The sequence below is a fragment of the Hyperolius riggenbachi genome, chromosome 6 (assembly GCF_040937935.1).
Source record: "Hyperolius riggenbachi isolate aHypRig1 chromosome 6, aHypRig1.pri, whole genome shotgun sequence".
NCBI lineage: Eukaryota > Metazoa > Chordata > Amphibia > Anura > Hyperoliidae > Hyperolius > Hyperolius riggenbachi.
This window is the reverse complement of record NC_090651.1, coordinates 199,258,400-199,285,452: the sequence shown is the minus strand read 5'-3', so window position 1 is coordinate 199,285,452 and position 27,053 is coordinate 199,258,400. Positions and strand designations below refer to the sequence as shown.

The 27,053-nt window shown below is 47.8% G+C and overlaps 1 protein-coding gene across 2 annotated transcripts in view; it reads left to right on the top strand.

The window, feature by feature from the left end:
• SPA17 (sperm autoantigenic protein 17) overlaps positions 1–27,053 on the top strand; it is a 654,098-nt gene that overhangs the window by 310,505 nt on the left and 316,540 nt on the right. For both annotated transcript variants that reach the window (XM_068240291.1, XM_068240289.1), the window contains one exon: positions 13,112–14,150. In XM_068240291.1, coding sequence (XP_068096392.1) covers positions 13,112–14,150 — 1,039 coding nt within the window. The remainder of the gene's footprint in view (positions 1–13,111; positions 14,151–27,053) is intronic.

Sequence of the window (27,053 nt, the reverse complement as noted above, 5' to 3'; positions counted from 1 at the left end):
GGATTCTGATTCTGATTAAAGCATGCCAGCAAACTAGCAAAGTACATCTGTAGGGTAACTTTTCTTCCATAATAGCACCATCACTTGGACAATCTGCTCTATTCAAAAGCCTTTGAGTGCTACTTGTGATTTTAACATTTGGTTCCTATCATTGCTGAACTAGTTAGCCTTAATTTTATCACCAGAGTTAGGCAAAAAAAAATCTAAAAATAGCTAAAGCTTGCCATGCAAACATCAATTTTGATCACTAAAATAGACCCCATCAGCCCGCCATCGTGCCCCCCCAAAAATTTGAAGCTGAAGCTGCCACTGGCTACTGGGCATGTGCAGCCCAGGTCGTGTGCCTTATTGATAGTGCTTCTGCCTGGAGCATTCTGCACTTGCTCAGTTCATTAGGGTTTGTGATTGCACATGCAGAGAAACCTCAGACCTGGATTTACATCACAGGAGCCTATAGGCACAGATGTCCTGGCACCCTAGACTTCTCCCTCCATGAACCTACAAACCCCTGCCGAAAACCACACCACAAGTGTGCTGGCTTTCCTAGCTGTCACTTGCTTACCATGCCTATCATAGGTAGCTACAGGTGCCCTTTAGTATTTAGGTACCCAGAGGAACATTAGTATTAGGTAGCTAGAGGTGCCCCTGACTGAAGGGAGATCTCGTCACTGGGTCCCGCTAATAGCGTAACTCACAGTACACAGTGCCAGGGTAGTATTGCCGTGATGTATTGTTTTCTACATCAACCTCAATGAGTTTTGTCCACTTACTTTAACTCCTAAATTAACCTAAACATTGAGATGTAGGCTAAGTGCACACATAGCAGAAATGCCAGCATTGCGGAAAACGCTGCGTTTTTGCCGCTAATGGAAGTCTATGGGCCGCAGGAAAAAATGCATATGTGTTTTCTATGCGTTTTCAAACCTGCGTTTTTAAAAACACAGGTTTTGTTGCATAATAGTCATAAACGCATCAAAAATGCACATAATGAAAGTCAATGGGAACGTAATGGTATGCATTTTTCATGTGTTTTCCATGCGTTTTTATATGCATTTTTTTCACAAAAATAATTTTTTATGCTGTATTTTTGCTTCCTGTTGTCATCCTGGTGATTTGCATAAATGTAAATATAAAAATGCATGAAAAGCGCATACAAAAAGCATATGCGTTTTGTATATGCACACCGCAAACGCATTAAAACGCAAGCAAAAAGCATGAAAAACGCACCACAAACGCTGTAAAATCGCACAAAAAACGCACACAACATTAACATAAAATATGACATAAAATGCAGCCTTTCATGTTATGTTGTGTGGGCACCCAGCCGAAGGGAGGACTCACACGACATGCAAGAATCGCGCATGTCATTATACTGCCCGCAAACATCTGTGCTACAATGCACCCGGATAAACAACCATAGACATGATTGTCAAGGAAAAAGTAGTCCATGTAGTAAGTTTTCTTCCGTATCATATGTGGGAACCACATTTAAATGTGGATGAGCCCATTGATTAACACAGGGTGCCCCATCTATTGCGATTCTGCATGCATGGGAAACTTCATGAAATCACCTCTGCCAAGCTGCTATAGTTAGTGAGAATGCAAAGAACTCCAGAAAACTGAAAAGAAAAACATTGTATAACAATTCATTTTAAATGAAAAATATAAATGGATACCATTTTTACTAGCACTGTTTAACATGAAACTCAAATTGATGGGTAACTAACTGCAAAAGTACTAATTGGCTAGCATTCTTGTTTTGCTACACTACAGGTGCAGTTCTGAATCTCAATCAGCACACTATCACCATGTGTTTGAAAAATATCCTTTGGGCAGTTTATACCCACATTCTAAAACATATTTCCAGGTTAATCAGCTTCCCAGAAATTGGCATTAGAATAAAAGGCACAGGCAAGATGGTTCTTGGCCGAAGTGGCTGGTCGAAGGCCAAGTGGCTGGTCGAGGCCACCTCTGCCAGAATCTAGTGTGTGTATTGCGGCCCCGACCCTACGTGATATATTACCAAGATACTCAGACTGGTGGATCATCTCAGCTGCGCTTAGGCCACCCAGTTGTTCTCCTCCTTACTCAGCCTGCTCCCTGCCTCAGTTGTGCATTGTGCAGTTAATACTCCTCCCTTTTCGATAACAATAGAGCACATCACTAGCCTGTAGGCTAGCAAAACATCTGTACAAACCTCGGCCCCAAACTGTCAAGAGATCAAGTTCCAGGCCAAACAATCAACATTTATTGGTTGGGCCATCAGATTGGAAGGATCTCTGAGGCAAACTTTCTGACACAACTGTACTTTGTGAACTGCTGAAAAAAAAATCTGACATGCTGGAACTTTTTGTGACATCGGAGGGGTGGGTCCCTCCTCTGCACATGTTAGATTCTCAACTGAGACAGCCGTTTATATATAACAATAACAGTATATATACTGTTTATATGAGAGCTATGAAAATTATATAATTTCGCTGGTTGGGTCTAGTGAATATTTTTATATTAAATTGGTGGCACGGACATCCCCAGAACCCGAGGTATTCAGCTGCTTCGTGCCAGAACATGTGACCCTAACCAAGTTTGATGTCATAAGAATTGTCATATCCTGATACCTGAGGAATATGAATCTGTGGTTATTATGTGTGTGCGGGAAGCGTGAGCTGAAATATGAAAGTGTCATATTTTGTGGGCACAAATGTCCCACCCAGAAAATTAACTGCACCCTGTCCAGCCCCTGGGCTGAACCTGAGACCTCACCCAAAAATGTTGGTCATTCAAAAGAACAGGTGCTCCTCCCCAGTCCTCCCTGTGTAACATCACCTGCTCAGGCCAGCCAGGGGACCATGTGGTTGGCGGCCATACCTCTCATAAAAACAGTATTCCTTAAACACGCAAAAATTATATACTACATTTATTTTTAATGTTAGTGGAATGGCTCCAGCATGTCTGGACCCCTGCTGAGTGGAAGGCTCGCTTCTGCTGGTGTCACAAACTGGTATTCTTTCAAATAGCATGTTCACATTGAGACAGTCAGAGACAAAAGGGGACTACATAAAAAGAGCTCTGCTATCAGCTGAGATGCCAGATTACTAAAGGAAGACCCCCAAGGCTTTAGGTCTGCTAGGGCCTAAACATCCAATTTTTATCTGGCCCGTTAACGAACAATCAGTGCAGAGAACCGAATGCGATCGCGTTTTCTTTTCTCACGGCTCTTCCGTGACACCTACACTCTAGAGGAAGAAAAAGATACACTCTTAAATCAGTAGCGGGGATCCTCTGGATGGTCCTTTCTTGATTTCTTGTGTCTGTGACCAGGGCCGGCCTTAGCTCTGAGTGACCTAAATGGTCTATCAGGGCATCACATATTCTTGGCCAGCAGAATGTCCATTTAGACCCCCCTCCCCTGCTATCTATACTGAGAGGGCAGCCTATTACTGGGGCACATCCGGCTACCTATGCTGGGGGAGTATAAAGAGGGAGACACAGAGAGCCCAGTATAGTGTAGTATGTACTGGAATTGTGGGTGCGGTTAGGTAAGTATAAATTAATACTCACAAACCAGGGTTACCATCCAGGTAACCACTATGTAGACAGGTGGGGAGAATTAGACCTGTCCCAATTGAGGATTAAGAAGTCCCTTTCTGTAGATCATAAATAAAGGGGGGAAACACCCCTCCACCAAGGGTGGACTCAAATACCATTCAAGTAGACAGAGGCGTCAGAAGGATAAAAGTCACTAAAATCGTTAAAATGTAGGAGGCAGTGGTGGACTTACCCCCTCAAAGTAGACACAAGATGCTGTTGGCATTATTCAACAAAAATAATTTATTTACATACTCCAAAAAGGTGCAACGCGTTTCGCAGGTATATACCGCCTAATCAGGCTTTAATAGGAGCATATGACTCATGCAGGCCTGCTTTGTAATAGACCTGCATGAGTCATATGCTCCTTCTATAGCCTGGTGAGAAGGAATATACCTGCGAAATGCGTTGCAACTGTTTGGAGTATGTAAATAAACTATTTTTGTTGAATAATACCAACAGCACCTTGTGTCTACTTTGAGGGGGTAAGTCCACTACTGCCTCCTCCGTTTTAACGATTTTAGTTACTTTTATCCTTCTGGCACCTCTGTCTACTTGAATGTTTTGCTGGGGAGGGGGCATATGTGTAGTTACTCATCCCGGGAACTCTCTTCAACCACATCCAGGTTCCCCTCATTATGACTCCTCCAGCAGCATCCCTCATTACGTGACACTGCTGGAGGGAGTCCAGGAGGAGAAACTGGGACATGGCCAAAGAGAGATCTCAGTTCAGAGAGGTGAGTAACTTGTCTGGCACGTTCTGCTCATGACTCTGCATATTGAGAGGGCTACCAAACACTGGGGCATATCTGGCTATCTTTACTGGGGAGGAGGTGCTACCGTGCTACCTAATACTGGGGGCACATCTGGCTATCTATACTGGGAGGGAGTACTTAAAGAGAAACCGTGACCAAGGATTGAACTTCATCCCAATCAGTAGCTCATACCCCCTTTCCCATGAGAAATGTTTACCTTTTCTCAAACGGATCATCAGGGGGCTCTGTATGGCTGGTAATGTTTTGAAACCCCCCTCACAGTGTGATATCAGAACCATGGTGCTGACATCACACTGTGGGAGCCATGTTGCATTGTGGGAAATAGCAGCTGTTTTCAACTGCCAAAAAAGCAAGCAGCAGCTACTTCCACTGACCTCACCTGCCAGCAGTAAAAATGTCACCATATGATAAATGTCAGAATGTAAATCAGGGAGAGGAAATATTTTACAATGGGCAAACACTGACTAAATCATGTATACATACTTGTAAAAATTAAGCACTTTTGTTCATTATGTTATTTTCACTGCAGTTCCTCTTTAACCACTTGCCGACCGCGCACTCATACCGCGCGTCGGCAAAGTGGCAGCTGCAGGACCAGCGACGCAGTACTGCGTCGCTGGCTGCAGGATAATTAATCAGGAAGCAGCAGCTCGCGCGAGCGGCTGCTTCCTGTCAATTCACGGCGGGGGGCTCCGTGAATAGCCTGCGGGCCGCCGATCGCGGCTCGCAGGCTAAATGTAAACACAAGCGGAAATAATCCGCTTTGTTTACATTGTACGGCACTGCTGCGCAGCAGCGCCGTAAGGCAGATCGGCGATCCCCGGCCAATCAGCGGCCGGGGATCGCCGCCATGTGACAGGGGACAGCCTGTCACTGGCTGCACAGGACAGATAGCGTCCTGTGCAGCCCAGATTGCTAGAGGGGAAAGGTATGAGAGGGAGGGGGGGAATTTTGCCGCGGAGGGGGGCTTTGAGGTGCCCCCCCCGCAACACCCAGGCAAGGCAGGAGCGATCAGACCCCCCCAGCACATCATCCCCCTAGTGGGGAAAAAAGGGGGGCGATCTGGTCGCTCTGCCTGCACCCTGATCTGTGCTGGAGGCTGCACAGCCCACCCAGCACAGATCAGCTAAAACAGCGCTGGTCCTTAAGGGGGGGTGAAGGGTGGGTCCTCAAGTGGTTAATACTGGAGGCACATCTGATTACCTAATGCTATTGGGGGCACATACAGTATGTATAGAGATAGGTAGTCTTATTTTGGTGACCCATCTGGCTACCTAATACCAATATCTAGGGACATACCTGGCTACCTTACTCCAAGGAACAGACCAAGGCAGAAGCTTGGGAGGTGCCAGCCTCTGGGCACAGAGCTGAGAGGTCCAACTTGTGCCCCTCAAGTGCCCCCCATTCCTTCAGCCATGGCAGAGTAGTCTTGAATATGCATCTCTCATTTTGTAATACAGCTGGAGGGAGTGAGAGATAGAGATGGCACAAACTGTTCGCCGGCGAACAGGAACTGGCGAACTTCCGGGGTTGGCAATCGCGGCGAACTGCAAACTTTTCCGGACGTTCGATTCGCCCCCATAGTGCATCATGAGAGTCAACTTTGACCCTCTACATCACAGTCAGCAGGCACATTGTAGCCAATCAGGCTACACTCCCTCCTGGAGCCCCACCCCCCCTTATAAAAGGCAGGCAGCGTCAGGCTTTTCACTCACTCGTGTGCCTGCAGTAATTAGAGAAGGCAGAACTGCTGCAGACTCATATAGGGAAAGCTTAGTTAGGCTCTTGTAGGCTTGATAACTTGCTGGTTGCTGATTCTTATTGCTAAAAAAAGCACCCCTCAACAACTCTATTGAGAGCTAATGTTGTTCTTGTGATCTATTATGCATTATATAAAGCCCTGTCAGTCAGTCTCAGCTGGCCTTTGGCCCCTTGGTGGTATAATTACTACTGTGATAGGTGCACATTGTAATACCCATCACTGCATATACCTACCTGTTGTTCACTTCAGTGCACCCGCCTACCTATGTGAGCGCACGCAGTGTCACTGTGCCTGTCCGGTACCTGTCTGTGTGTGCATATATATATATATATATATATATATATATATATATATATATATATATATATATATATATATTTATATATACCTACCTGTTGTTCACAGTGCACCCACCTACCTACGTGAGCGCACGCAGTGTCATTGTGCCTGTCCGGTACCTGTGTGTGTGTGACAGGCGCTACTAGACTCTCGGTATAGGCACAAAGTGGCGGAGATGTTTCCAAATCACCAGAAGGCAGAAAGGATGCGGCACTTGCAGAACAAGCTGGCAACTATGCTTTACAATGCGTTTAAGGGTGATGTCACAGCACAACGCAATAAAGGTACCACTGCCAGTAATCCTTCTCCCATGTCCACGTAGGCAAGGACAGGACGCTCCAGTGATCTCATTGTGATGTCAGACATGCGAACATTCTTTAGTCCAACGCCTCGCCTTAGACCTTCCGGATCCATCCTCCACCAACGCCTGGACTGGCAGGTAGCCGACTACCTGGCCTTAAGTGTGGATGTAGACACAGTGAGCAGCGATGAACCCTTGGACTACTGGGTGTGCAGGATTGACCTGTGGCCAGAGCTGTCACAATTTGCCATCCAACTTCTGGCTTGCCCTGCCTCAAGCGTCCTGTCAGAAAGGACCTTCAGCGCAGCTGGAGGCATTGTCACTGAGAAGAGAAGTCGCCTAAGTCAAAAAAGTGTTCAGTACCTCACCTTTATCAAAATAAATGAGGCATGGATCCTGGAGGGCTACTGCCCGCCCGTAGACTAAGTCAGTCCCCACACACAGCATCTCTGCCTGCCCGCTGTGTGACTGCCTGTCCCATGCCCCTGCCCCGAAGTCGGTCCCCACACTAAGTCGGTCCCCCCCCCCCCGCTTTACTGCCTTCTCCACCACCACCAACAGGGTCCACCAGGACTCCAGACAGATTCCTGAATGTTTAAGGCCGCTGCTAGCAGTGGCCGCTATAATAATTTTTCTGGTGCGTGTACATGCCTGCCTAATTTTTCTGGCTGCACTGCGGCTGCAACAACAACAAAGAAGGCATGTACATGTGTCAATTCCCCTTCGTGATCGTTACCTTGCCGCGGTGAAGGGGCTTGTGTATCACAATGAAGCAATAACCTCCGGCTATATGAGTGTCTCAGGGGGTGGCACACCAAAGATAATAAGGTCGTTGCTTCATTGTGGACAGACCAAATTCGATCAGCTGGACAATCACTGTTCTGTCATTGAGCTACCTCAGCCTGGCGTCCATATGGGCTTGAAAACCGCTATCGCCTGCACTCTCACCATGGTGCGCACCAGTCCAGCACGGCTGTCACAACACAAACAGCTGTTTGCGGTGCGTTACACAGTGAGTTTGGTGTGTCAGTGTGAAGCAGTACTCTAATTACACTCCCTGATTGATGTATACACATGCAAGATATTTTAAAGCACTTTAGGCCTCCAATTTAGCATGCAGTGTGATTTCTGCCCTTAAAATGCTGCTTTGCGTCAAATCCAGATTTTTCCCTGGGACTTTTGGTGTCTATCCCACTCATCCATGCAAAAACTCAGATGTTAGACCCCTTGAAACATCTTTTCCATCACTTTTGTGGGCAGCATAAATGTTTCTAGTGTTCAAAGTTCGCCTTCCCATTGAAGTCAATTGCGGTTCGCTTAAGTTTGCGTAAACCAAACTTTTGCGGAAGTTCGCGTTTGCGATTCGCGAAATGAAAATCTAAGGTTCGGGCCATCTCTAGTCAGAGAGCAGAAGCTGCGAAGTGGCTAAAGGGAGATCCCGGCGTCAAGAGGTGAGTAATGCAACGTCCGTGACTCTGCATATTGGGGGCTACCAAATACTGGGGGCACATCTGGTTATCTATACTGGGGAGGGGGGCTACCTAATATCGGGGGCATATCTGACTACACTGTGGAGGCAGCTACCTAATACTGGGGAAGCATCAGGCTACCTATATTGAGTTGGGGGGTAGCTAATATTGGGGGCACATCTGCTACCTATAATACAACTATACCCATAATTCAAGGGGGAACCATAGTTGGAATTTCTGCCTCTGGTGCTGGAGCACCTTGTCCCGGCCACTACAGGGAACACAGTTTTCAGCAGTAGCGTTGCGATCTTTGACGGAGTTTCTCCTAAAAAAAAAGGCCGTTGTGAAACCTAACGTTGTCTGGTCAGCGTAAAATCTAGTGAGAGTATAGGTGACCCCTCACATCACTGAGAAGGTAACTAGTTATCAGTCCTGCTGAATCACTAACTACAGATGGTATTTTTTTTTATTTTTTTTCTTCTATCGCTGTTTGATAGGGATGAGCTTCTGAATTCTGCAAATTTCGGAGTTTCCAATAGGAAATCAGTGGTGGAAATTGGTATGCCGAAATTGGAAATTCGCGGAATTCCACATTTTAAGACTGAACTTTTATGCTAATCAGGAGACTCGGAAGCATTGGATCAATCAGAAAATACAGAATTAATCTGCAGAAATCAGATTACCACAGAACGTTTAGGCCAATCTGAGAATGCAGAATTTTTCCATGGAAATCGGATTACCATGGGAAAATTTAGGCCAGACTTCAGATAATATTAAGCCAATTAGAGAATGCAACATTTTTCAGCGGAAATTGGATAACCATGGGAAATTTAGGAATGCAGAAGTTTACTGTGGCTGCTGATCGGAAACAAGTTTTCCACAAAATAAATGTTTATTTTTACAATTCACTTACTTTACTGAAAAAAAGTGATTGTTCCTAAACTGCTGCTAGGACAACCACTAACAATCATCTCAGACAAACATTAATGTGAAGTGTGTACAAATCTTTATAGTGCAATTATTTTGGAACTCCTAGGGGTCCATTTCCACACGGTAAATAAAAGTAATTGGAAATAAATTATTTGCGACTGATTGTCAGAAAAACAGCCCAGCAACGTGAAATGTTAATGACCAATGGTGGTTCTCAGGCACAATGAACAAATTATTCAGTTTATTTGTACAGTTATTGTCCATATGAGAGCATGCGTACAATTAGAATTAGAATTACAATTGTTATAAAGTTCTGATACTGCTCCCTGGTTTCACTGGGCTTGACTTCGTTGCACTGCTCAGTCCCCTGTACAGGGTTCTGACAGAAGTAAGCATGAAAGTAAGCCAAAGGTGTAGCACATGCTCTGCCCTACTCCTCACTGCGAGTCCTTGGATGTCAATGCTCACACTCAGCAGTGTACAGCACTTCAAGAGCCACACTTTTGTAAAGCTCATTCCCAGAATGCTCCCAGTGGTAACTGATATACACAGTCAGGTGGGAGTGTGGACTTATAGGGGACGCAGAGTGGGATAGAGCATGCTCTGCTCCTTCAGCTTCTGTTCACCTGGCTTTAGTCAGCATTATGAACAGGAGGCAGAGCTCTGCAATTGAAGGAAACCAAATGAAACAAGGGGACCTCTAAGTATCAGGACCCCATAATAGTAATGTTCTCAAGTTTAGTTTTGGATTTTTGTGGTCAGTTCAGTAGTCCTTAAATGAGCTTGGAGGACACCTGTACACATGTTTAGTGTCCGCCTCAGCTGAGTTTAGTATATTGTGTGTAGGCATGATAATTCTGGGACACTGAATGGTCAGTGTGCCATTGATTTGGGACCCTCAGGTGTCGCTGTATGCTTGTTATGGAATCCACAAGTGTAATTGTGTCTTTGTTCTGGCTTTCACGCATATTCAGGTGTATTTTTTTTCTGGGATCTACAATTGTCTGAAGGTGGGCATACACCCGGCGACGTGGTGACCGATTGACCTTCCGATGAAATTGACTGCATGTGCAAGATGTAGGGTCGACGTGCAGGGTCCTGTGCACGGCGGTAACACTGAGATTGGGATGAGTGACGAATGTGACGGAACCCCCAGCGATGTCCTCCCTAGTATAAAATGTGCCCCCTGGTGCCTTGTGCAGTATACTTTACCTGTCGGTGTCTGCTGTTGGCTCCATGCTTTGTCCTCCGTCCACATACACGCGTCCCACATGGTTGCCAGCGTATACATGGGCATGTGTGTGACATCACAAACACACCCACGTTGTGCCGGCAACCACTTGGTGCGAGGCAGCGGATGTGGTGTCACAAGGTCAATTCCTAGAGATTTCATGCTGAAATCGATTGGGAATCGACCTGTGGTGTATGAGCAGGCAACAGATATTTCTCCGATCAGATTTGTCTCTTGGTTGATCTGCCCCTACGGGCTCCTTAACTGTCCATGTATTTATGGGAGGTGCTACACTGGGGCACTGGCCCCCCTTGGAATCACTGCGCTCCCCCACCCCCCAAGTGCCCCCCCTACTCAGTAACATACAGTTAACTGTTCTAACATTGTCAGTCAACAGAAATAGAGTCTGAAAAAGGCTTACAAGCTGAAAGCTTACTGTTTTTCTTTTAAATTAGGCAATAAACTACTAGAGCTTGTATTTTACAAACAGGAAGTTTTTAATCAGGATAATAATCCTGATTCAAAATTTCCTATCTGTAAATTACAAGCTCAAGTCTCCAGCAATGCTTAGTTACTAAGATAAGGAATTACACACACAGCGCTTGATTCTTAAAACAGTGCTAACTGTTAGTACGGGCGTGCTAAAAATTTAGCACGCGAAGTGCCGCTCGCGGACTTTTGCGCGCAATAACGCGGACTTTTGCATGCAAACGACGCCCGATTGTGCGCAAAAGTCCACGTTATCGCGCGCAAATGTCCACGATCTCGGACTTTGTGCGCGCAAATGTCCACGATCTTGGGACTTTGTGCGCACAAAAGTCCACAAGCGGCACTTCACGTGCTAACTGTTTAGCACGCCCGTGCTAACAGTTAGCGCCGTTTAAAGAATCAAGCCCCCAGTGTTTCTTTCCTTTCTGCCTCTTCCACCTCCACTTGCTTGTAGAGTTATGAGACACAGGCTGGGGCTGAAATGATTTGTCTGTGATCCGTCCACACAGGAACAGCTTGCTAGAAAGTAAGGATTAAAGCAAGCCAGCAAACTAGCCAAGTATATCTGTATGTAACTTTTCTTCAATAATAGCACCATCATTTGGACAATCTGCTCTGCTCAAAAGCCTCTGAATTCTGCTTGTGATATTTACATTTGGTTCCTATCATTGCTGAACTAGTTAGCCTTAACTGCTTGCCGACCGCGTCACGCCGATGGGCATGGCCGCAGCGGCAGCCCCAGGACCACCTAACGCCGATCAGCGCAAAGTCCTGGGGTAGCAGTTTGCAGTCTCCCGCCTTCAGTCTCAGGAGACTGTTAGATGGCGAAATCGCCGTCTTTGCACCCGTACAGCGATGCGATCTACAGCAGAGCTGTACTGGGGACAGCCGTGTGACACGGCTGTCCCCCTGTGTCCCACAAGAGCGTTCCGCTGTGATAGGCTGGCCGGGGGTGGGAGGGGGGGTGGGTGGTAAAATATATTAAAAAATACACATATTAATTAAAAAAAAAAACAATAAATATTTATAAAAAATCAACAAACAAACCTGGGGGTGATCAGACCCCACCAACAGACAGCACTGTTGGTAGGGAGAAAAGGGGGGAAGGGAATCACTTGTGTGCTGTGTCGTGCGGCCCTGCAGCTTGGCCTTAAAGCTGCAGTGGCCTATTTAACACAAAAATCCCTGGTCTTTAGGGGGGGGGGGGGGATCACCTGAGTTAGGCAAAAAATGTCTAAAGCTCACCATACAAACATGGATGTTGATCACCCAAATGGGCTTGGCAGCCAGCCATTGTACCCCATTTGTGCCCCCAAAAAACTTGAAGCTGAAGCCGCCACTACATGTATTATGGTTTTGGGACCACAAAGTACTAATGAGCCATTGTTCTTGGAGAACCAATTGCCAAAGCGTTGTGGTTCTTGCTGGGATAATCAAGGGTCAGTGTTTCGCTGTTCTGAGACTCATGTGTGTCAATGTGTGACTATTTTGGCGTAGCCAAGTCTCACTGTGTTATTCTTTTTGGATCCTCCATTGCCTTATTCCATAGGGGATTATGATACAATATACTTTACTGTATCATTAAATTTTTTGTTTAGTTTTATATTTAATTGTTTAGCGTTAGTCTCCAGTACATAAGTTTACAGTCATGGAATAATCAAAGAACTTTGTTGGGGTTTTTGTGCTGCACACCAGAGGAGAACAATAGAAAATGTATGTAATCCAGTAAACCCTGGATTTTAGCACAGCATAGAAGGGCTGCTGAAAAGTTAGAAAATTAGTGTTTGCTTGGCTTCGGTCAGGAATGAGAGTCCACATTAACTTTGAAAACTTTATTTGTACATCGAAGCTATCCTGGATTTAGTAAAGGTAAGTGCCTGCTGTGTGAATGATCATGTGACTGCAACAGTACATGCATTATTTTACTGACCTTTCAGCAGTTCTCACGTTGTTATGATATGATCCAGGTGAGGGATGCAAACTTTTATCAAACACTTTAAAAATCCAGTCTGAGTTTGCTGGATCAGTTAGATTCTTCAGTGTCCTCTCCTGTCCTCTAGCTGTAGAAAATCAACCTCAGTTGAGTCATTTTTTTTGGGACCCCAGTGCCAGTTCATCAAGAGTAGTACTAAACCCCACCACTCTTCCATCTCTAGTTTTGCAGCATATTATGACCATAGTCATCATCTGTATCTTAAATTCAGAATGTTTATTTGATTTTATCTCCAGATCAATTCTTCCAGAACTTTTAGCTTCAGATGTGACCTCCGACGAAGGTGCTGTCTTTCATGGTGAAGAGCAGGAGACTGACCGCACAGGTTTGGATTCTAATGAACATCTAGAACCACAGCTTTATGGTCCTCCTGAAATGTCAAATGGAATGATGACAAACATAACTGATGTTCCTGCTAGCAGTGCTGGAGAGGAAGAATTCAGTCCAGATACAACCCAACAAGAAAAGCTGGACAGAATGCAGACAGAAGGTATCCAGGAGGAGGCACCTGTAGAGAAGGAGGAAAATGTGGATGATGCAGTGACTAAAAATGAGGTAGAGGCAGGTGATGTAGCACAAAGTGAAGATAATGATGACAAGATGCTTCCTGAAACTCTTGAACCTGAAACTGTGGAGCCTCCAGTCTTTGAGGAAGCACCTGATACTTACCTGGAACTGGATTCCCAAACACAAAATCCAGACTTGTCTCAGGAGCAAACTGAAGAACCTGAAGAAACATTGACTAAGATGACTAAACAATCTGTGGTAGAATACACAATTGACCAAACTGCTGAAACTACTGGAAACCCTGATGTAGAGGACACAAATGAGCAGGCTACTGGAGAGCATGTTATAGAGGATACCATTATGCATACAAATGAGACCACTGAACACACTGTTATGGGAGACTCAGATGAGCAGATAAGTCAGACCTCTGGAGACGATGTTATAGAAAACAGCAGTGACCATGCAGTGGAGGTCACCGAACAACCAGATGAGCAGATAAATGAGAAAGGTGATGTCATAGAGGACACCAGCAACCAAACATTAGAGGCCACTGGACAGCCTATTGTAGAAGATAACGGTGAGCACACAGTGGAGGCGAGTGGGCAGCCTGGTATTGAAGATGCTAGTGACCATTTAACTGAAATGGACAAGACAAATAGCACCACTAGTGAGCAAATCTTAGAGGCCAACAGTGATCGTTTATCTGTGACTACTGGTGACCAGACAACTTTTGATCCTATCCAGGATAAGGAATCCCCTGGAGAAGAGGTAATACCTAAACTTTTATCATTTATGGTATACTGTTCAAAATTTTGTTTTGATTTTAGTATTTTTCTTTTGGCTTATCTAACATACTGTGATAGTTCATCTTCTGATATCTTACAGACATGAGATGATAATCTATTTCATACCTAGGCTTGGTTTTGTACTGCTCAGTGCTGTACAAATATACTGCTCCGTCGCTTAGTTCAAATCATATTTGCCATCCAAATCAACTGATATTTTCAATTTAAAGTGTAGGAATTCAACCTTTCATTGGCTAAAATCATAAGGAGCAATGTTCAGGAATAACCACAATGGGCCTGATCCAATTCATTTTTTCTCCTAGGAGAACATTTTCATCTTCTCTTTAAAATAATTTTTAGCACTTTGCAATTGAAAAGGTGCCAAAAAGTAGGTGAAAAAGTACTGTCAAAATTATTCAGAATATTTTCTTGCTCACTGGTGGCTTAACCACTTTTCCTCCCATGGGATGAGGATCTACGTCCCTTAAAGTCTCACCTGAGCTCCCAGGGGGGCGTAGATCCTTGTCCTGTCTGTGTGCGCTCATTGCGCGTGTACACACTAGTGATGGGCCGAACCTCTGATTTTAGGTTCGCGAACCGGGTTCGCGGACTTCCGCGGAAGGTTCGGTTCGCGGAAAAGTTCGCGAACCGCAATAGACTTCAATGGGGAGGCGAACTTTGAAAAATAGAAAAAATTATGCTGGCCACAAAAGTGATGGAAAAGATGTTTCAAGGTGTCTAACACCTGAGATATTTCAGTGACTACAAGAGGGGAATTTTTTTTTTCAAAAATACCTTATAGTTTTTGAGAAAATCAATTTTAAAGTAACTCCTTCTGACCGTGGGAAAATTAAGTGCCCGCCGACTTTAGCAGTTAATAGCAAAGCCGCTTTTAAAGCTAGAAACCCCAAACTTGCAGAAAATGTTAAGGAGAACAGTGGGAATAAGAGGAAAATTTTTTTTTCAAAAAGACCTTATAGTTTTTGAGAAAATCAATTTTAAAGTTTCATAGTAAATTCTCCTTCTGACCGTGGGAAAATGTACCCCCGCCGACTTTAATGGTTAATTGCAAAGCCCCTTTAAAAGCTAGCAACACTGAAATTACTGGGAATGTTAAGAAGAACAGTGGGAACAAGAGGAAAACATTTTTTTTCAAAAGGACCTTATAGTTTTTGAGAAAATCGATTTTAAAGTAAAAAAAAAAGAGTCGATTCATAAAAAAAGAACCGATTCATTAAAAATATCCGGCTCATTCAGGAGCCGTTAGTATAGCAGAGAATGCGTCCTCGGAAGGACGTGAAGCTGCTGGCTCCCGCTGCTGTCTCTCCCCACCTGCCTGCACCTGTCAACCCCCAACTAGGCTGGCACCCAGTGCACTGGGTGCCAGCCTAGGTGGGGGTTGACAGGTGCAGGCAGGCAGGTGGGGAGAGACAGCGGGAGCTAGCAGCTATGCGTCCAAAAGGACTTTTGGACGCATTCTCTGCTATGTGGGTGGGGGGCTTCGGAGATCTTCAATCAACTTGATAGAAGATCGCAACATAAGAGGATACAGTTCGTTGGATCATTTACCGAGGATATTGCCGTGGGAATTTTTTTTTAAAGGTACAGGTAGGTATTTCTGGTTAATTAAGAAAATTAAAGGACTTTTTTCGTGGTTGTGTTTTTATTTCCTTTAACCCTTTGTGGAAATGGGTAAGGGGTACTTTGTACCTCTATACTCATTTCTCATGGGAGGGGGTGGGCATCTGGCGTCCCCTTCTTAAAGGGGACTCCCAGATGCCAGCCACCATGACCCCCCCCATGGAGTCGTCGCCCCCACCTCCTCCTGGGGCACCGGAGGTGGGGAAGAGCCCCTTGTCCATGGATTGGACAAGGGCTCCGGGGGGGGGGGGGGGGGAAGGGGAAGGCTTGGCGGCCCCTTCCCCCCTGGAGCCCCCCATACCATGGACCATGCGGGCTGGTATAGCTCAGGGGCTCCGCATTCTGGCTATCCCAGCCTGCATGGGGGACAAGGGGTTACAGAGGCTCGGGAGGGGGGACCCCACGTCATTTTTTTTTCATTTATTTCCCACACTCAGCACATAAAAATAATAAATATATATATATATATATATATATATATACACACATATATATATATATATGTATATATATTTTTTAAAGGACCACTTCATAATCCAGATCCATGGAGGACGCCATCTGCGCCCCCCCGTTCATTCCGCCATGGCACCCGCAGTAATACCGGCCCCGGTCGGGTCCCGACCCCTCCAAACGGGTCGGGTTCTCATTCCCCCCTCAATATGGCCGCCACAGATTGCCGCGGCTGCGCAGTCCGCATAGATGCGATTGCGGCTGCGCAGCTCTAGGTCCTCCTCCTGATGCGTCCGATGTATGCACGCATATTGATGACGCGACAGGAGGAGGCCCTAGAGCTGCGCAGGTGCAATCGTGTCTGTGCGGACTGCGCAGCCGCGGCAATCTGTGGCGGCCATATTGAGTGGGGAATGAGAACCCAACCTGTTCGGAGGGGTCGGGACCCGACCGGGGCCAGTATTACTGCGGGAGCCATGGGGGAATAAACGGGAGGGCGCGGATGGCGTCCTCCATGGATCTGGATTATGAAAAGGTATTTCACTTTTTTCACATTTGTGGCCTCGGAAGTCCTTTAAATATTGTTTCCCGCTATCTTTTTAACATATCCTGCAAATTTGGTGTTGCTAGGATGTAAGGGGCCTTTGCTATTAACTGCTAAAGTCGGCGGGTGATGATGATAACCAACCAGAATTATAGGGGTCAGAGCCGGCCTTTGGGGGTGGCAAGTGGGGCAATCGCCCCAGGCCCTGCGTCTGAGGAGGCCCCGCACCCTCTGCAGTGCTGGGTAGAGCAGCATAGTTGTTAAAACTCACGTGTCTCCGATGCTCATAGCTACCATCTATTTCCTCTCCAAGCATCTGTGTATTGTTAACAGCACCCACTATGATGACATGACCGCATGTCACCACAGGGGGGCACTGTTACCAATACACAGATGCTGGGAGAGGAAATAGATGGTAGCTGTGAGAGCATCGGAGACACGTGACTTTTAACAACTATGCCCGCTCTCCCCAGCACTGCAGCCACCTTGCTATCTAACCTGTACTGCGGGGCACCTACCTAATCTATACTGCAGGGCATCTACCTATCTAATCTACACTGCAGGGCATCTACCTATATAATCTATACTGCAGGCACCTATCTAATCTATACTGCAGGCTGGCACCTATCTAATCTATACAGCAGGCTGGCACCTATCTAATCTATACAGCAGGCTGGCACCCAGTGGTGCTCAGCAGAGCTCGAATATTCGAGTAGCTCGAATATTCGAGCTCTTTTTCAGCTATTCGAGCTCGGTATTCGAGCTCTGAATAGCTGGAGCTATTCGAATGGGCTATTCGAGTGATCTCGAATAGCCCATTCACTATTCGCGCTATTCGAGCTAACAGCGCTATTCGAGCTCGAATACCGAGCTCGAATAGCGTCATAGCCCAGATTGATGTCCTTAGAGCCAATCAGAGGGCTCCCAGGCCCTCTGACGGCAGCCAATCACAGAGGGGGACCCTGGCCAGCCCCTACCCTATAAATAGCGGCCGCCATGTTCCGTTTCTCCGTCCTTGCCTGACTTTGCACAGAGAGAGATCTGCTCCTTTGTGCGTTGGCTTAGCAAGAGCTTTATTGTGGTCATTTACCTAGCGTTTTTGCTCACATACACCTCCTATATACACCTATATTGTTGTTAGTTAGATAGACATTGTATTTTAGTTAGTAGCTTTTGTGTTACATAGAGAGAGACAGCTGCTGCAGGCTTACAGCTTTAGGCCTCAGGGCCTGCCTGTGTGGGCAGCTGTTCTCTCCTGTCCTCTGTTTATTTCTCATCTATACCAGTATTTCTGCTGTCCTTTACTACTGATTGATTGTATTTTGTATTGTAGTTATATACTGTAACTGTACTAGGACACTCACTGTCACTGTTCATAGGCTAGCTCCTGCGTGTCCGTGCACTCACTGTCTGTGTACTGTACACACACTCTATTTCCTTCTGAATAGTTATATACTGTAACTGTACTAGGACACTCACTGTCACTGTTCATAGGCTACTAGCTCCTGCGTGTGCGTGCACTCACTGTCTGTGTACTGTACACACACTTTATTTCCTTCTGAATAGTTATATACTGTAACTGTACTAGGACACTCACTGTCACTGTTCATAGGCTACTAGCTCCTGCGTGTGCGTGCACTCACTGTCTGTGTACTGTACACACACTCTATTTCCTTCTGAATAGTTATATACTGTAACTGTACTAGGACACTCACTGTCACTGTTCATAGGCTACTAGCTCCAGCGTGTGCGTGCACTCACTGTCTGTGTACTGTAGTGTACTGTACACACACTCTATTTCCTTCTGAATAGTTATATACTGTAACTGTACTAGGACACTCACTGTCACTGTTCATAGGCTACTAGCTCCTGCGTGTGCGTGCACTCACTGTCTGTGTACTGTACACACACTCTATTTCCTTCTGAATAGTTATATACTGTAACTGTACTAGGACACTCACTGTCACTGTTCATAGGCTACTAGCTCCTGCGTGTGCGTGCACTCACTGTCTGTGTACTGTACACACACACTCTATTTCCTTCTGAATAGTTATATACTGTAACTGTACTAGGACACTCACTGTCACTGTTCATAGGCTACTAGCTCCTGCGTGTGCGTGCACTCACTGTCTGTGTACTGTAGTGTACTGTACACACACTCTATTTCCTTCTGAATAGTTATATACTGTAACTGTACTAGGACACTCACTGTCACTGTTCATAGGCTACTAGCTCCTGCGTGTGCGTGCACTCACTGTCTGTGTACTGTACACACACTCTATTTCCTTCTGAATAGTTATATACTGTAACTGTACTAGGACACTCACTGTCACTGTTCATAGGCTACTAGCTCCTGCGTGTGCGTGCACTCACTGTCTGTGTACTGTACACACACACTCTATTTCCTTCTGAATAGTTATATACTGTAACTGTACTAGGACACTCACTGTCACTGTTCATAGGCTACTAGCTCCTGCGTGTGCGTGTACTCACTGTCTGTGTACTGTAGTGTACTGTACACACACTCTATTTCCTTCTGAATAGTTATATACTGTAACTGTACTAGGACACTCACTGTCACTGTTCATAGGCTACTAGCTCCTGCGTGTGCGTGCACTCACTGTCTGTGTACTGTAGTGTACACACACTCTATTTCCTTCTGAATAGTTATATACTGTAACTGTACTAGGACACTCACTGTCACTGTTCATAGGCTACTAGCTCCTGCGTGTGCGTGCACTCACTGTCTGTGTACTGTACACACACTCTATTTCCTTCTAAATAGTTATATACTGTAACCGTACTAGGACACTCACTGTCACTGTTCATAGGCTACTAGCTCCTGCGTGTGCGTGCACTCACTGTCTGTGTACTGTAGTGTACACACACTCTATTTCCTTCTGAATAGTTATATACTGTAACTGTACTAGGACACTCACTGTCACTGTTCATAGGCTACTAGCTCCTGCGTGTGTGTGCACTCACTGTCTGTGTACTGTACACACACTCTATTTCCTTCTGAATAGTTATATACTGTAACTGTACTAGGACACTCACTGTCACTGTTCATAGGCTACTAGCTCCTGCGTGTGCGTGCACTCACTGTCTGTGTACTGTACACACACACTCTATTTCCTTCTGAATAGTTATATACTGTAACTGTACTAGGACACTCACTGTCACTGTTCATAGGCTACTAGCTCCTGCGTGTGCGTGCACTCACTGTCTGTGTACTGTACACACACACTCTATTTCCTTCTGAATAGTTATATACTTTAACTGTACTAGGACACTCACTGTCACTGTTCATAGGCTACTAGCTCCTGCGTGTGCGTGCACTCACTGTCTGTGTACTGTACACACACTCTATTTCCTTCTGAATAGTTATATACTGTAACTGTACTAGGACACTCACTGTCACTGTTCATAGGCTAGCTCCTGCGTGTGCGTGCACTCACTGTCTGTGTACTGTACACACACTCTTTTTCCTTCTGATTACTGATTGATTATTGTAATTTCTAGTTGTACTTACTGTTACTACTTACTGTACTAGTAGGGACACTCAGTCACTGTTCATAGGCTAGCTCCTGCGTGTGCGTGCACTCACTCACTGTCTGTGTACACACACTCTATTTCCTTGTGATTATTACTACTGATTATTTTAACGTCTAGTTGTACTTCCTGACAGTTACTACTTACTTACTGTACTAGACACTCACTCAGTCACTGTTCATAGGCTAGCTCCTGCGCGTGTTTGCGCGTGCGTGCACTCACTGTCTGTAGTGTACACACACTCTATTTTCTTGTGATTACTACTGATTATTGTAACTTCTAGTTGTACTTCCTGACTGTTACTACTTACTTACTGTACTAGACACTCACTCAGTCACCTCGCCCACCAACCCACTCCATTAAAGTACCCCACTTTTCACCCACCCTTTTAAAAAACTTTTGTGTTTACGCCCAAAACATCTAAGATGTCTGGAAGTGGCAGCCAGCGCGGTTTGGGCAAGGGGAAGGGCAGCAAGGGAATCAGGAGGAGAGGGAGCAGCATTGTGGCAAGCCGCGGCCGCGCCACCATGCACAGTTCCGCAGCAGCAGCAGCAGCGTCAGTGGCTAACATTCCTTCTATAGCCACTGGCCGTGGACGCCTTGGGCGCCGCCCAGCAGGAGCATCTGCAACTTACGCTGCAGAGACACAGCAGCAGCAGCGTGTAGCACCTGCTCCGATTTTCCTCCAGCCGGGTCGGAAACGTCCCATTGAGGAAAAGGATGCAGACACTGTGGTGCAACTGATGACGGAGGATGAGCAGCCCGCCATCAGCTCTGCATCCGAGGCCTCCACCCTCACCACCACCACCACCCCTGTTCGCAGCAGCCGCCCAGCAGGGCCTGGGGAGGAGGCCAGTTCACCGTCACTCGCCGACCTGTCATTCAGCAGTCTTTTGACCCCAGGCATCATGAGTAAATTGTCTGCTGTTGTTGGCGATCTTGAGGAGGAGATGCTGATGGGCACTTTGGGGGAGGAGGGATTGGAAAGCAAGACTGTGGCGACAGTCAAGCAGCCCATCCATGCATCAGGAGAGGAGTTTGGGGGGTCATCATCCCAGCAGGACATGTTTCAGGAGGGGGAGGATGATGATGACACGGTGACAGACAGAGACTGGGTGCCACCAGCTCCAGGGGATGTCGTCATCAGCAGCTCTGAGGAGGAGGAGGAGGATGCGCTTGTGGGCCTTGCAAGGAGGCGCATCATTGCAAGCATTGGCAGCAGTAGGCAGGTCCCCCAGCCTGCTGGTGTCTCAGGCTCAGCAGCAGCAGCAGCAGCAGCATCTGCCAGTACCACCACCAGCCGCACCCAAGCCCCCCCCCCCCCCCCCACCACAGGGAGACAGGCAGCAGCGGTTCCATGCCGTAGGGGGTTGTTTTTGTCACCAATCTGGCGCTTTTTCACCATGCCCACAGTGTACAGCAAGTACGCCACTTGCAACCACTGTCAGCGGAAGTTGAGCAGAGGTGCAGACCCCTTAAAGTTCAGCACCAGCTCGCTCATCAACCACCTTGCTGCGAAACATTTCCACCAGCATGAGGAGTTCCAGAGGCTGAAGGCATCTGGTGCTGGCAGTGGCACCACACCCATCACTGCACAGCCTTCAGCAGCAGCAGCAACAGCAGCCACCCGCCCTCCTGCTCCTCCAGCAGCACCAGCAGGAGTGCGGAAACGCACTGCTCCTCCCCCCTCTGCTACTCCTGCCGCCGACACTGAGGCCTGTTCTGGCAGCCAGTCCTCAGTGGCCTCCTCTGCTGTGTCCGCTAATTCCCGTGCCAGCAAAAGGCCACGCCAGAGCCTTTTGAGCGAGTCCTTCCAGGGGGTGGTTAGGGCTCTGCCTCCCAGCAGCCGTCGCGTGCGGCAGCTGAACGGCTTGCTGGCACGGGCCATGTGCTCCCAACTCCTGCCGTACACGCTCGTGCAGGAGGGGAGCGACATGCGTGCGCTGCTTGCTTGTGCAGCCCCAGACTGGCAGCTCCCCAGCAGACACTTCTTCGCCCGCATGGCCATTCCTGCACTGCACCGCTTTGTGATGGCCAATGTGGAGCGAGGGCTGGAGCACGCGGTTGGTGAAAGGGTCCACGTCACCATGGACTCCTGGAGCAGCCGCTTCGGGACAGGCCGCTACCTGTCCTTCACTGTCCACTGGGTCAGCTTGGTGGAAGGGGGTGAGGATGGGAGAGCAGCAGCGGGCACAGCAGCAGCAGCAACACAGTGGGTGGTGCCACCCCGCAGGGTCGGGGGAACTGCAGCAGGTTCCTCCGATCCTCTGCCATCCTCCGGCACACCTGGCCAAACCCCCCGCCTCAGCAGCAGCGTGAAGGCCCGCCACTGCCAAGCGCTGCTGCACTTGGTCAGCCTTGGGAAGACCAAGCTGACGGCAACCCATGTGTTGGCCAAACTCCAGGAGCAGGAGAGGATTTGGCTGACCCCCAGAGGCCTCAGAGTCGGAGAGGTGGTGGCCGACAATGGGGCCAATCTGGTTGCCGCAATAGACAGGGGAAACCTGACCCACATCCCCTGTCTTGCCCACGTGCTGAACCTGGTGGTGCAGAAGTTCTTGCGCACCTACCAGGGGATGGGCGAACTGCTGGAAACGGCAAGGAACGTTGTGCGTCACTTCCGGCGCTCGGCTGCAGCCTGTGCGAGCCTGGAAGACGTGCAAAAGAAGCTGGAGCTGCCACGCCATCGGCTGATCCTTGACGTTCCGACTCGCTGGAACTCCACCCTGGCGATGTTCGAGCGTCTGGTTGAACAGAAGCACGCTGTCAACCAGTACCTTGCCCTGGCCACTGTTTCCGCCGCTCAGAGAAGGGACAAGACCAGCAACATCCCGTCCATCGTCCCCGATGATGACTGGAGGCACATGCAGCAGGTGTGCTTAGTGCTGGCTCTCTTTCTGCAGGCCACTAACATGGTGAGCAGGGACCATGCTATGGTCTGCGAGTGGGTGCCCCTGGTTTGTCTGCTGAACAGGGCCCTCGATGCTTTGCTGGAACAGGGAGCGGCAGCCTTGGACCAGCAGGAGCGGCAAGCAGCTGCACAGTCCACCTCTGAGGGGGAGGAGGAGGAGGACTTGGTGGAGGTCCCTGACCTTGCTGCTGATGAGGGGGATCAGCACAGCGCAGCTGAGTTGGTGCGGGGGTGGAGAGAGGATGAGGCGGCAGAGGAGGAGGATGAGGACAGCACTGCCGCCGATGTGCAAGCAGACGTGGCCCGCCTCTTCCCAATGGCAGTGTACATGCTGACGTGCCTGCGCAGGGACCCCAGGGTGATCCAGATGAAGCAGAGGGAGGACATCTGGATCAGCATGATGTTGGACCCGCGCCTCAAGGGGAAGTTGAGCCAGTTCCTGCCGCCTGCAGGAGGAGACCCAGCGCAACAAATAAGGAGCTTGCAGCAGGCCCTTGTTGAGCGCTTGGAGGAAGCCTTTCCCCAGCCTTTCACCCCCACTGTCCAGCCAGCACAGAGGCAGCAGCAGGTGCCTGCATCCAGCAGCAAGCGCCCCACAGACCTGCTGTCTCTCAGCCACGAGCTCTACAGGACTGTAGAGGCTCCGGCAGCAGTGACTAGAGAGGAGGTGCATGCAGCAGCATCCTCCTCCGGTCACAGCCAGCGCCTGACCCGCATTGTGGCTGACTACATGGGGTCCTACAGCGGGCTTGACAGCGATGCCCCTGTTGATCCCATGGAGTATTGGGTCAAGCGCCTGGAGATCTGGAGCGAGCTGGCGCAGTACGCCCTGGAAGTGCTGTCCTGCCCCCCTTCCAGCGTGCTGTCCGAGCGCTGCTTCAGTGCAGCTGGTGGAGTGGTCACCGAGAAACGCTCACGTCTGTCTCACAAGTCTGTGGACAGACTGACGTTTCTCAAGATGAACCAGGCGTGGGTGGAAGGCGAGTTCCTGGCCCCTGTTGTCGGCGAGAGGGGGACATGAACTGGCTGCCGGAACTTAGAACCATCGTTAATGTGCCTTACCACCCTTTACCACCTCCTGGCTCCTGCTCACTAAGCCAGCCTGGTTCACTTTGACTATTACGTCACCTGCAGCCACACATTTTACACCTACAGTGGGCTGCTGTGTACTGCCCTTCTGCTGTCTGTCTGTGTTTCCCACTGCCAGGGTACACAGAATTACCTTCTGCTGCTACTCTGCCACCAGCTATTACGTCAAACAATAGCTATATATCTGTGTAATTGGTTGTAAAACCAAAACTACAAAACCATTAAAAAAAAAAAGGTTTAATTTTTCAGAGGTGCCCGGGTTGAAAACTGTGTTGTCCCAGTTGTGTATTGGACACGATGTGGGCTGCACGACCGCTGTCTGGGACCTCCTGCCTGCTGTGTTTATTTACAGCCCTGGTATCTCCCGCTAGGTATCAGGGCTATTATGTCACGCTGCCTGCCTGCTGCCACACTCACACTACTCCTCCATTCCTCCTGCTGCTGCTGCTGTCTGTCTGTGTTTCCCACTGCCAGGGTACACAGAATTACCTTCTGCTGCCACTCTGCCACCAGCTATTACGTCAAACAATAGCTATATATCTGTGTAATTGGTTGTAAAACCAAAACTACAAAACCATTTAAAAAAAAAAAAGGTTTACATTTTCAGAGGTGCCCGGGTTGAAAACTGTGTTGTCCCAGTTGTGTATTGGACACGATGTGGGCTGCACGACCGCTGTCTGGGACCTCCTGCCTGCTGTTTATTTACAGCCCTGGTATTACCCGCTAGGTACCAGGGCTATTATGTCACGCTGCCTGCCTGCTGCCACACTCACACTACTCCTCCATTCCTCCTGCTGCTGCTGCTGCTGTCGGTCTGTGTTTCCCACTGCCAGGGTACACAGAATTACCTTCTGCTGCCACTCTGCCACCAGCTATTACGTCAAACAATAGCTATATATCTGTGTAATTGGTTGTAAAACCAAAACTACAAAACCATTAAAAAAAAAAAAGGTTTAATTTTTCAGAGGTGCCCGGGTTGAAAACTGTGTTGTCCCAGTTGTGTATTGGACACGATGTTGGCTGCACGACCGCTGTCTGGGACCTCCTGTTGTGTTTATTTACAGCCCTGGTATCACCCGCTAGGTACCAGGGCTATTATGTCACGCTGCCTGCCTGCTGCCACACTCACACTACTCCTCCATTCCTCCTGCTGCTGCTGCTGTCTGTCTGTGTTTCCCACTGCCAGGGTACACAGAATTACCTTCTGCTGCCACTCTGCCACCAGCTATTACGTCAAACAATAGCTATATATCTGTGTAATTGGTTGTAAAACCAAAACTACAAAACCATTAAAAAAAAAAAAGGTTTAATTTTTCAGAGGTGCCCGGGTTGAAAACTGTGTTGTCCCAGTTGTGTATTGGACACGATGTGGGCTGCACGACCGCTGTCTGGGACCTCCTGCCTGCTGTGTTTATTTACAGCCCTGGTATCTCCCGCTAGGTACCAGGGCTATTATGTCACGCTGCCTGCCTGCTGCCACACTCAAACTACTCCTCCATTCCTCCTGCTGCTGCTGCTGTCTGTCTGTGTTTCCCACTGCCAGGGTACACAGAATTACCTTCTGCTGCCACTCTGCCACCAGCTATTACGTCAAACAATAGCTATATATCTGTGTAATTGGTTGTAAAACCAAAACTACAAAACCATTAAAAAAAAAAAGGTTTAATTTTTCAGAGGTGCCCGGGTTGAAAACTGTGTTGTCCCAGTTGTGTATTGGACACGATGTGGGCTGCACGACCGCTGTCTGGGACCTCCTGTTGTGTTTATTTACAGCCCTGGTATCACCCGCTAGGTACCAGGGCTATTATGTCACGCTGCCTGCCTGCTGCCACACTCACACTACTCCTCCATTCCTCCTGCTGCTGCTGCTGCTGTCAGTCTGTGTTTCCCACTGCCAGGGTACACAGAATTACCTTCTGCTGCCACTCTGCCACCAGCTATTACGTCAAACAATAGCTATATATCTGTGTAATTGGTTGTAAAACCAAAACTACAAAACCATTAAAAAAAAAAGGTTTAATTTTTCAGAGGTGCCCGGGTTGAAAACTGTGTTGTCCCAGTTGTGTACTGGACACGGTGTGGGCTGCACGACCGCTGTCTGGGACCTCCTGCCTGCTGTGTTTATTTACAGCCCTGGTATCACCCGCTAGGTACCAGGGCTATTATGTCACGCTGCCTGCCTGCTGCCACACTCACACTACTCCTCCATTCCTCCTGCTGCTGTCTGTCTGTGTTTCCCACTGCCAGGGTACACAGAATTACATTCTGCTGCCACTCTGCCACCAGCTATTACGTCAAACAATAGCTGCTCACATTACTCCTCCATTCCTCCTGCTGCTGCTGCTGTCGGTCTGTGTTTCCCACTGCCAGGGTACACAGAATTACCTTCTGCTGCCACTCTGCCACCAGCTATTACGTCAAACAATAGCTATATATCTGTGTAATTGGTTGTAAAACCAAAGCTACAAAACCATTAAAAAAAAAAAGGTTTAATTTTTCAGAGGTGCCCGGGTTGAAAACTGTGTTGTCCCAGTTGTGTATTGGACACGATGTGGGCTGCACGACCGCTGTCTGGGACCTCCTGCCTGCTGTGTTTATTTACAGCCCTGGTATCACTGCTAGGTACCAGGGCTATTATGTCACACTGCCTGCCTCATTGACTGCCTGCTGCCACACACTCATCCTCCTCCTCCTGCTGC